Source organism: Tachypleus tridentatus, chromosome 2, assembly GCF_004210375.1.
Source record: "Tachypleus tridentatus isolate NWPU-2018 chromosome 2, ASM421037v1, whole genome shotgun sequence".
Lineage (NCBI taxonomy): Eukaryota > Metazoa > Arthropoda > Merostomata > Xiphosura > Limulidae > Tachypleus > Tachypleus tridentatus.
In genome coordinates this window covers 19,050,403-19,062,898 of record NC_134826.1, presented here as the reverse complement: position 1 = coordinate 19,062,898, position 12,496 = coordinate 19,050,403, and the positions used below count along the sequence as shown (strand labels likewise).

At 35.4% G+C, this 12,496-nt stretch overlaps 2 protein-coding genes across 2 annotated transcripts in view; both read left to right on the top strand.

Moving 5' to 3' along the window:
* The window catches only part of LOC143239032 (uncharacterized), a 171,915-nt gene that overhangs the window by 26,967 nt on the left and 132,452 nt on the right, over positions 1-12,496 (top strand). The window lies entirely within an intron of this gene.
* On the top strand, positions 4,961-9,621 carry LOC143239015 (homeobox protein Hox-B4a-like). Its single transcript, XM_076479746.1, is given in 3 exon segments — positions 4,961-5,939; positions 6,417-6,449; positions 6,452-9,621. Coding segments are annotated over 3 exon segments (783 nt in total). The 5' UTR covers positions 4,961-5,422; the 3' UTR covers positions 6,685-9,621.

The window sequence follows — 12,496 nt, the reverse complement described above, 5'->3', positions numbered from 1 at the left end:
TTTTATGATTTTTCTTTTGTGTGTGTGTGTGGAACTAACGTCTGTCATACGAATACCGAACGCTCGCTGTAGCTTTGTGATTAACGACAAATAATTACAACGAAAAACCCCCTATCGGTTTTCGTTTGAATCAGATTAGTAAAGAATTAAAAGATTGCAAAAATAAAGGTTTTTAGTGTTGAGAGGTGTTAATTGAAAACAACAACAAAAATATTCCACTAAAAATCACGTATAACACGGACTTGCTGTTGACGTGTTTAATGTTTGAAATTCGCCTTTTTTGAGTTTCATTATGAAATTACGAAACTGAAATCGATCATGCATCATTACATTTACTGACAAGGTACTGTATTCGATTATTTTTATATAATCCTTTCTATTTCATCGTTAATATTTTTGTAAAAAAAGTTCCCTTATAATACCTGTCATTTTGAGAGTGTTTAGCGTCATCAGTGTACCTTTTCTATAAACTGTAAGGCAAACCTTAGTATTTTTGAGGTAATATGTTCAAGTTCGTTTAGTCGAAAACGAGAGTTTCAAATACATAAAATTAGTGCAATATCTGTTTGTTTGTTTTTCATATATGTATATGTATCTATCAACTGTATTTAGTTAAAATTATACGAAGCTAAAAAAGTTAAAGTTTGCATAGGTGATTTATAGATTTGTTTTGGATATTTGCGCTCATCTTAATTAACGTCTCAGTTTTGAAGTTAAAAACTAGAATAAAAGTTAGTTGCAATCATGGAACACGTCCATTTCTCTAAAGTGCAAAGCACGATTTTTGTGACAGCGAAACACGAACCATGGATTCTTGGATTCGCAACCTAGCACAATGGTTAATAGGACACCACCCCGGGGTCCCTTGAGCTTGGACTAAAAGCTTTTAATTAGCATATTGGTCATTATACTCTATAGAACGACTCTAGCGTGTTTGTATTCACGATATCAGTCAAACACGAAGTGGTGAAGCTCCCACTAGGATTCCCATAAAAACTAGTTTTTGTGAATTTTAAGTTTTTGATTTTGTGTCGCTTTCCTTATAGTAACACCCAACGACACACGTCATCGCTCAACAACAAAACTCACGACATTGTTGTTAGACCAACAATTTTGTTTGAGTTCGACACGTAATTTTAGTTGTCTTTCAAAATTTTTGGGTTGCATGGTGTGTTTTTTCTCCCCCCTTCCAAACGTTAACGCGTAATGCACATGTTATTTTGTGGTTTATTTTTATTTTCTTTGTTTTTAATAACTTCTATGATATAAAAACAAAGTGTTTTTTTTTTTTAATTCCGAAACTTTGTAAGTTAGTGTTAGAAAGTTTCCAATCAATCAAACAACCACATTACAATTTCCTGTAAACTTGGTAAATTAGTTAAGGAGACACAAGAGGTAAAGGAAGTATGTTCCTTAATATCTAGCAAACATATCTAACTTATTAATGTTTGTGTAATAGAACAATATCTAAACCTCCAAACTACACTGTTCATGACAAATTATTAATTGTTGCAAAAGTTTCCCGGACTGAAGTTTGCCTGCAATTCAGTTGACAGTGTTTCAGTTGTAGTTAACGCAATTATCCAACTGAGTTCCTTAATCATTTTGAAACACCAGGAATTCCAGATCACATTATAAAATTATTGGTTAATATGAACCTGCCAAAATCATGTTATGGTACAAGTTTAGTTTTAAGCCTTTACTGCCACGTTTATTGAGGCAACAATTACAACTGGTCATTTAAAAGGCAAAATGGTCTTAATTCCAAGAATTTCTATGCTATCAACTGATTATTTCTTTGAATATGTGTGAACCTTATAGGAAAGCCACATCCGACTATCTGCTGTGTCCCTCGAAGGGAATCGAACCCCCGATTTTAGCGTTGTAAATCCGTAGATGGCCCGGCATGGCCAGGTGAGTTAAGGCGTGCGACTCTTCATCTGAGGGTCGCGGGTTCGCATCCCCGTCGCCCCAAACATGCTCGTCCTTTCAGCCGTGGGGGCGTTATAATGTTACGGTCAATCCCACTATTCGTTGGTAAAAGAGTAGCCCAAGAGTTGGCGGTGGGTGATAATGACTAGCTGCCTTCCTTCTAGTCTTACACTGCTAAATTAGGGACGGCAAGCTCAGATAGCCCTCGAGTAGCTTTGCGCGAAATTCAAAAAACAAAAACAAATAAACAATAAATCCGTAGATTTATCGCTGTCCCTGCAGGGGTCACCCCTTTGAAATTAGGAGACTTCAGTTCCCAGTTACAATTCCTTTTGCAATGTTAATTAACAAGGCACAAGCTCAAAGTTCAATGGTTGCTGGATTGTTTGTTCCTAATGCAGCCTTGCTTTCAACAAGGTTAATTCTTTGTAGGTTGTTAAACAGTTGGATTTCGTTAAAACTTGTTTATATTGTAGAAACAATATAGTGTGGTATGCTAAGAAGCTTAAATTTAGATTGTTTGATTTTTGTTTTGAAAATCAAGGGTTTAAATAAAAAAAATTAAATGTTTTACGAAAATTGAATATATATTTTTTTGATAACTGTACTTAAACGTAAAACCATTGTATCTTAAATATTTATTTCAAATAATTTGGACTTTGACACCACTGCAGAGAAAGACTGATATATACAGTCCTCCAGTATGACAGTCTTTGGATTTACAGCTACTAATATCAGGGGTTCGATTCCCCTCGGTGAGCTCAGCAGATGGCCCGATGTGGCTTTGCTATAGTAAAACATACGACGTATATAAATAAAGTGTATGCATGCCTGCAATGACATAGCCCTGAATAATAATACAATGTAACTGGGATACAAAATATTAAAAAAACACACTGTTCTGTATATTTTCGTTTTCGTAAAGTTAAATAACCAATGCTTTGTCTTTTCTGCTCAATAATGTATAATAACAAAATAAATAAATTGCGTTGCTACAAATGTGGTACCTTTTGTGAGTCTCTCTTAAAGAACCCGGTCAATCCTTGAAAGTTGCTTATATCATATATAAGTTTTGACAGCATTTAACTTGCAACTTTACAATAAGCGAAGTATTTCTCCAACTGCCATCCATTTCAAACAAACAAAAAGATAAACGAACAAAACAACGCAAAGCAATAAGACCGACAAAAAGTTTATAATGTCTATCACTTCGTCTATTTTTTACGGTTTATTTACACTACAAATAATGTTTATCTTTAAGTAAAAATGTATTCTTAACTGCAAACTATCTTTGTTAACCTGAAGGCCGAAACGTTGTTCTGTAGTTTATTTTAATTAAAGTTTTAATACCTATTGTTTGTTTTTGAATTTCGCACAAAGCTACTAGAGGGCTATCTGTGCTAGCCGTCCCTAATTTAGCAGTGTAAGACTAGAGGGAATGGCAGCTAGTCATCACCACCCACCGCCAACTCTTGGGCTACTCTTTTACCAACGAATAGTGGGATTGACCGTCACATTATAACGCCCCCACGGCTGGGAGGGCGAGCATGTTTGACGCGAAGGGGATGCGAACCCGCGACCCTCAGATTACGAGTCGCACGCCTTAACACGCTTGGCCATGCCGGGCCCTTTAATACCCATACCAGCCGTCTTGGGAATATATATGTTTATTTGTTTAAAATATGCCGGATTGTATATCGAAGCTTGTGTTGTGTTTCTAAATACATTCGATCCACTTTCAGTTGTGTCTACAACATGAAACATGAAGTCAGCCCTATCGTTCATTTAAAAGTTGCCGTGTAGGCGGCCGCTGCTGCTAACTGCTTGTCTATCTGATCAGCATATCTAATTGAGGGTTTCAGCTCGTGGGACTCACAACGTTGAGGTTGAATATACCAAATATTAATCTAAATGAGATATAGATTGTGAAACCATGATACGAATTATTATACATGGCAAACCATTGCATTATATACCGAATCTCTAATCTTAGCTTCTGACGAGGAAATAGACGTAACCCTAAACCATTCAATGTGAAAGATTTCTCTACTGTGCATTTAATAAAAAATATTGGAAATTGTGTTCACTAGTTTGTTTGTAGTTAAGCACAATGGGTTAGTTTATCCGTGCTTTGCCCATCACAGCTATCGAAACTCAGTTTCTAGCGTTACAACTGCACAGACATACCACTGTGCCAATGGACTCACTCTAATTTACAGGCTAATGGTATGTATGATACATTGACTTTTGTCTAAACGTTTATTTTTCCTTTATGAGATAATATAAAAAAGATGGGCTAATATAATTGATACTCGAAACCATCAGTATTTGGTGAAACTCCATAATTACATAATTGATGAAAAACAAGACGATTGTACGTTTCACAAATACATCATTTATCTCCCACCACCGTTTCGCTAGTGACATACCGGAAGGCGCCTTTACTGGCAAAACAATGCTCATGAATAAATGATGTATTTGTGAAACGTACAATTGTCTCGTTCTCTCAATTATGTAATTATGGAGTTTCACTAATAATACTTTTTGTATTTAAACACTTTGAATAATATATTACCAAGAACACTGAAATGGATAGTAACCCAACCCACTTTGGCTCTACATTTGTCGAACGAGAGCGTTTTAGATCATAATAAACTTACGAACCAAATCAATCATTATCACTGGTTTTCTAAGTTAACAAATAACAGACGGGCAATACAGTCTGAGAACTCCAGCTTTCACATCTTCTGATTGACTACCCCAGATAATCGACCTTTCCTTGCGCAAACACAAGCATGTAGCGATCTTATTGGTCGAATCGACGATATGGAAAGCTCGTCTCTCTCTCTAAAACTCTCACAAAGCACGTGAAGCAAGTCGTTTTCAGAGGTACGTTTGGTCAATATTTTAGACAACTGTAGGCACTTTACCTTCCATCATAAAGATACAGGTCCAGTTTGTAATCCCGAACGGCAGACACAAAACCCTAGTGTCAACCTGACCAAAGTCGGCCACACCGACGAACGTGTTCATTAGTTTATGGGTCAGCAAAGCCCATTAAACTATCAGCAGCGATAATTAATAAAGGCTAATTGCTATTCCATCTTAATGATCTGTCTGGTTTTATCTTTCTACATGTTTCTACCCAAGTCACGTGGAACTGATTTCGCGTTAAAGCCATCCAACTTACACCTCGAAACTGGTGATAATTCTCATTGCCTTCTTTATCTGCCGTACCTGTTTTGAGAATGAACTTTATATCAACAATCGTTACGTTGGTGGCTGCTCTTGCAAGTTTCAAAATCAAAAACGTACAGTTTCGCAGATAGAAGGTACTCGTCGTGACGTAAGTACCTGGGTCAACGTTGGAAACCGCCACTGGTTGCTGTTGGGCACGTGATATGCTAATTTACGAAAGGAGGCGGGGTCGGAGCACAGTTAAACGACGACTCCAAAGAAAACTATTTTCATCCAATTCACTCCAAAATTAATGACCATGAGTTCGTTTTTGATGAGCTCTGTTCCGCACTTGGAGCCCAAATTTCCACCACACGAAGAATACCACGAGACAAGTTACATTTCAAGTGACCGAGGAGATTACTTCGGTCATCCGTATCGTCATAGCGCCGTCAACAGTCAGCACGCGCCAGTGAGTTATGGCCACGAGCACAGCAGTCATAACACGGCTTTCACAAATCATGGAAGCGTTCCCCAGTGCTACCCGCCGCCGTGTTCTCTGTCGCAGAACTCGGTAAACTCTCTTCACAAGCCAAAGAACTTGGTCTCTCCAACCGGCTATGTTCCACCTTCCATTGGTCCGAACCACGTCTTGCAAGGCCCAGCGAGGCAGTCTCCAAGAACGCCGTTACCTCAACAAGCGCCGCCAGCATTGACAACTGATACTCCTCGAGAGAAACTCTCAGTTGAACCAATTCCCGACTGTGCCGTATCAACGGCAGGACCCCCTGTTATCTACCCCTGGATGAAAAAAGTCCACGTTAATACAGGTAGGGAAGTAATACTTTTTTTTTTTAATGATCTTACTATCACGTGCTTTGGTCTGTAGAGTACAGAGGCACATATCTGGTTGTACTGGAGACTTCACCTGTGAATACACCACAGCAGAGAAGTCACTTTTAACACTGCTCTGAGCTGCCCCGAACGCCTGCCTTTCTCCACATCTGGTCCACTTAAAATGAGCCAGTCCTTCGAGGTATTTAATAAGGAAGTATTCTGTATGGTTTGCTTCGTGAAAAGCTTGGGTTTTCTACAGTCTTTGCGACTGAAGTTCACGGATGGAGGTAAAACTATTGTTTATTGTACCCTAGGGAACTCGTTTATAACTTTGCGTTCATCCCTCTGAGTCCTAAGTTAGATTTATATCTCTTCTTTCTAGACTCCCAAGTCATAAGGGTATTCAGCACGTGGTAAGTTTTTACTTTGTTCGTCTCGTGTCATTAAGTTTATTGTCGTCTTTCTTTCAGCTGTAGCCAATGGAAATTTCTCTCCCGGCTTGGAAACCAAAGGCAGAGGACAGCCTACACCAGACACCAGATTTTGGAACTGGAGAAAGAATTCCATTTCAACCGGTATCTTACAAGACGGCGACGGATAGAAATAGCTCATTCGTTATGTTTGTCGGAGAGACAGATAAAAATCTGGTTCCAAAACCGCCGGATGAAGTGGAAGAAAGACAACAGACTTCCTAACACCAAAAATGTAAAGAAAAAAATCAAAACGTTGGGCACCTGACTGATCACGTGGCGTCGAATCACTCGTTTCCAGTAGAATGTAAACCTGGATATGGGTTAACATAACTCTCATATTCCGTCACGAAAACCCTGTACATTGGTGTGTCACTTTATACAAATGTGTAACCTTCTGAAGTAGTCATGTCCGGAAGTCGGGTTATACTGTGTTATATGTTGCTACATATTTATGTAGGGAAAATGTGACTTTTTTTTTAAGTTATTCTTGAATATCGACGAGTTTTGTACCGAGAAAACAACAACAACAGTCTTTCAAACGATAACATCTCGAGTGCTACTTGTTACTTTACGCGACTGTTTTCATTTTCGAACTGTACAGATATCTGCGAATTTTGTTCGTAGGAAACGCAATCTTAGGACCATTTCAGTACACAAAGTCACGTGTATAAACTTTTTTTTTTCGTTCAATGATACTCATTTTGATTATTAGCCTAAAAATGATCTATCATCTTTGTTAGGCTGTGCCTTTAAAAGAAATCTATTATTTGTAGATATGAACGTATATATGCAGGTAAGAAACTTTTGTCCAATTTTTACTTGGTGTCAAGTCGATAATATGACATCTAAATCTGCCAAGACAAAGTAAAGTGTTTCATGTTAAATGTGGTAAACCACAAAGTTCTGGGGCTAAAAATGGTCTCTACCTCTCAGGGTACTTCAGTTTGACATAGTTGAAGCTTGAAGGTGATATTTATTTGATACCAAGACAAGAAATTGATTAAATACTGTATATGTGAATATGTGTGTGCGTTTGTGTGGCAACCTTCGCCCATAGTGAATATATGTTTACAGCTTTTGAGCACGTGCCATAGTTTTAATCAGAAGTCATGTTTTTGATTGTTATATATCATCTTCAATTTCGTAATATTTCGATATTTAGAACGTTGGAAACAGATTAACTCTGACAAGGACCTTTTGCAAATAACTGACTAAAATTAACACCAGATATATGTTTCTTTTCCTATGCGACTTAAATAATTTTTTTGGTTCGATTTAGAACATTAAAGAAACGATATATTCGAATGTATTTATTGTTGTAATACGTTTGAAATCATTAACGTTGTTTTAAACACACATTATTAGACCGTGTTGTAAGTGAATGTTCTATGTTCCCTTTCAGAATTGTTCAAAATACATTTGTTATTCTGAAATTAGTGCGAATCACTTAATGAAGTTTAGCTTAAATTTAGACAACAACAAATATTCAGCAATGAATATTGTTGTCTGAATCTCGGTGTAAGTGACAAGGATTCGTAATTAAGTCATTATAAAAAAAATTGTTAAAAAATCTTTAAAAAGAAGGCGGACCAGTTTGGCGGTTTTGCCTTCCACTTTTAATACGTTCTCAAGAAACTGTGAACAAATATATGGTGCACCTTCATTTAAGGTCGATAAACCTCCAGGTTTTTATTATGTACACAATTTGAAATCAAGTATTTATTACCTATACTGTCTATTCATGTACAATATATTTAAGGGATTATTTTGAATCACAGTGGGTAGTTACATTTCTCGTTTTGTTCTTGTTTAAAAATTCAAGGTTAATTCAGACTTTTCCTGTCAAACTAAGTCTGATATATGAAACATCAGGCAGTTTGGAAGAAACACTCTCTCCTGTTCTCTTTAAAACTATTTAGTGCTGCCACACTATTAGTGTATTTGTGTATTAGTGTATTTGTCAAACAAATACTCATTTTTTACCGTATTTCTTAGCGAAAATAGCAAAAGTAAATTAAGAATTACTCCTAATGTTTTCTAATATGAATAGATTCTACTGATATTATCTGGGAAGGATTTATGGGTTTTTAGTATGTCTACACAGCTTGCCATAACTTAGTTTTTTGACACACAATTTTCTTAATTACCAATTAAGCAATTGGTAATTGCTTTACCAATTTGTTTTACCACTTTAATTTGTTGTAGTGAACAACAAAGCAAGTTGTTGTTCCGTAGCTTACAGTTCCAAACTTTCCAACAACTACGCGTAATTTCTTTATCACGTAGTACATATAAATACTTTAAATATAAATGTAGTATTGGATATCATACTTTGGATAAATAAAGTGTATTTATTATTATTTGGTGATAACCTCAAAACTACACAATGCATTACCTGTGCTGTGCGTTAGAGGTTTTCAGTATTGCTTCTGAGCCACTGAGGAGCTAGCTGAACCGTTTCTGATAAATACGTTTCTTCAACTTTGACCACACCTGGTTGTTTTCAGTATTAGAATACTGCAAAGTTGTATTTCACTAACAAACATGAATTATTGTTGCTTAAATGTTTTATTTTGTTCAACTTTACTTCAATTTTGAAAATATTCATACTTTGGGCATTTCGTTTCCCGTATTGTTCGAGATTTGGTGAGATAATAAATGTTGCTACTTATATGAAATATTGAGGCATTTTATACACCTGAAATCCTGACAGAGAGAGAAGCTATTACCGATCTTATGGACTTAGGACTATACCAAACGTATGGACTACTCTGCAGATTATAACTTATTACTAATCCTTTGGACTGGATACCAAAAATATGGACTACACTACAATTATGATTTAATACTAATCTTTTGGACTTAACACCAAACGGCAGGACTATGCTGTAGTTTATGACTAAACACTAATTCATAGGACTTGATACCAAACGTCTGGACTACACTACAGTTTAAGACTTAACACTAAACTATAGGACTTGATACTAAACAGCTGGACTACACTACATTTATGGCTTAAGAATAATCCTTTGATGAACTTGATACTAATCGGCTGTACTGCACTACAGTCTATGACTTAAGACTAATCCTTAGGACTTAATACGTATTACAATAAATATATTTTAAACCTATATCTGTATCGTATTCCTACTCGTAAAACAAAAGTATTGTTTATGTATAAACGTGTTAACAATAAAAAACAAAAAATACTTCTCGTGGTTTCTGTTGCATTTTTCTGGCATCAAAGTTCATACGAATTCAAAATCTTCTAAAATATTTTCACGTTGTATTTAAATAATATATAATGTAGTATTTTACGAAACCTTAAAAACCTAGAACTAATTTCATTACAACATGAAAGTTAAACTGCAATACACAATAAGAGAATTAACCTAAGTTGAATCGTGTATCAAAGATGAACGATATTTGGATAATTAATCATAAAATAGAAAGATTTAAATTGTCCTCGAGTTAGTTACTGTTTTGAATAATAGGTTGTTTTGGAGATGTAATAAAAACAAGAACAAGGACCTCTAGTGAAACATAAAAACAATAGATTGAGTAGAAGTCTAGACCACTAGTGAAACACAAAAACAATAGATTGAGTAGAAGTCTAGATCACTAGTGAAACACAAAAACAATAGATTGAGTAGAAGTTTAGACAATTAGTGAAACATGAAAACAATAGATTGAGTAGAAGTCTAGACCACTAGTGAAACACAAAAACAATAGATTGAGTAGAAGTTTAGACCACTAGTGAAACACAAAAACAATAGATTGAGTAGAAGTTTAGACCACTAGTGAAACACAAAAACAATAGATTGAGTAGAAGTTTAGACAATTAGTGAAACATGAAAACAATAGATTGAGTAGAAGTCTAGACCACGAGTAAAACACAAAAACAATAGATTGAGTAGAAGTTTAGACAATTAGTGAAACATGAAAACAATAGATTGAGTAGAAGTCTAGACCACTAGTGAAACACAAAAACAATAGATTGAGTTGAAGTCTAGACCACTAGTGAAACACAAAAACAATAGATTGAGTAGAAGTTTAGACAATTAGTGAAACATGAAAACAATAGATTGAGTAGAAGTCTAGACCACTAGTGAAACACAAAAACAATAGATTGAGTAGAAGTCTAGACCACTAGTGAAACACAAAAACAATAGATTGAGTAGAAGTCTAGACCACTAGTGAAACATGAAAACAATAGATTGAGTAGAAGTCTAGACCACTAGTGAAACACAAAAGATTGAGTAGAAGTCTAGACAATAGATTGAGTAGAAGTCTAGACCACTAGTGAAACACAAAACAATAGATTGAGTAGAAGTCTAGACCACTAGTGAAACACAAAAACAATAGATTGAGTAGAAGTCTAGACCACTAGTGAAACATGAAAACAATAGATTGAGTAGAAGTTTAGACAATTAGTGAAACATGAAAACAATAGATTGAGTAGAAGTTTAGACAATTAGTGAAACATAAAAACAATAGATTGAGTAGAAGTCTAGACCACTAGTGAAACACAAAAACAATAGATTGAGTAGAAGTTTAGACAATTAGTGAAACATGAAAACAATAGATTGAGTAGAAGTTTAGACAATTAGTGAAACATAAAAACAATATATTCAGTAGAAGTCTAGACCTCTAAGGAAACACAAAAACAATAGATTAAGTGAAACATAAACACAATAGATTGAGTAGTAGTCTAGACAATTAGTCTAGACAATAGATTGAGTAGAAGTTTAGACCACTAGTGAAACATAGTTAAACACAAAAAAAGTAGAAGTCTAGACAAAATAGATTGAGTAGAAGTCTAGACCACTAGTGAAACACAAAAACAATAGATTGAGTAGAAGTCTAGACCACTAGTGAAACACAAAAACAATAGATTGAGTAGAAGTCTAGATCACTAGTGAAACACAAAAACAATAGATTGAGTAGAAGTTTAGACAATTAGTGAAACATAAAAACAATAGATTAAGTGAAACATAAACACAATAGATTGAGAGTAGAAGTCAAGACTCCTAGTTAAACACAAAAACAATAAATTGAGTAGAAGTTTAGACAATTAGTGAAACAAAAAACAATAGATTGAGTAGAAGTCTAGACCTCTAGTAAAACACAAAAACAATACATTAAGTGAAACATAAACACAATACATTGAGAGTAGAAGTCTAGACTCCTAGTTAAACACAAAAACAAAAGATTGAGTAGAAATCCAGACCACTAGTGAAACACAAAAACAAAATAGATTGAGTAGAAGTCTGGACCACTAGTGAAACACAAAAATACAATAGATTGAATAGGAACATAGTAATGTCTTTAACTATGTCAAAACAGAAACAAACAACAGGTTTTGACGCACTGTAACCAACTTCTAAAGTAATATTTCTACTTTAATAAAACTGTATTATAACTTACTTCAACGTCATTCTCCAAACTTGTCTTCCTCGGGTAACCATGAAAACCGAGGTTTTATTATAGCCAGTCATATTTAAATAACTGTTACCTCTACATAAATGTGCTCAGTAAACATCCAATCAAAAAACTGGGTGGATTTAGAGCTTTATTAGGTTTTATATTTTCTGTCGATATCAGAGCTTATATTCATGTGGATCGATAACCTGAACAAAAGCGAATTTTTAAACACAAATGAACTTCTTCATATGCTGTTGTTCTTATCTACTGAGACAAAAGTGGAAATTGAATTTGGCGTCAAGGTATCCTAGGGTTATACAAGTAATAGGCCAGAGCCAGCTAGTCAACTTTACTCACGGTCAAACAATTAGGCTACTCTTTTTACCAGCGAAAAGTGGGATTGACCATTACTTTGTAACGCCCCCTGGGCAGAGGCGGCGGGTAAAGTTAAGACGGGCGTTTAAATTTTTGACCTTAACTTCTTATTAAATGTAGTATTCTTTTAGAGTTGGAAATGCGTTTTGTTGGTAACGCAATTAATGAAGTCAACTGTGTGTTTGTTTGTTTTAGGGCAACGCCACATTGGGTTATCCGTTGCGTTCATGTATGGAATGGAAACCCGGATTTTAGCACTGTAAGTCTGTTAACTTATT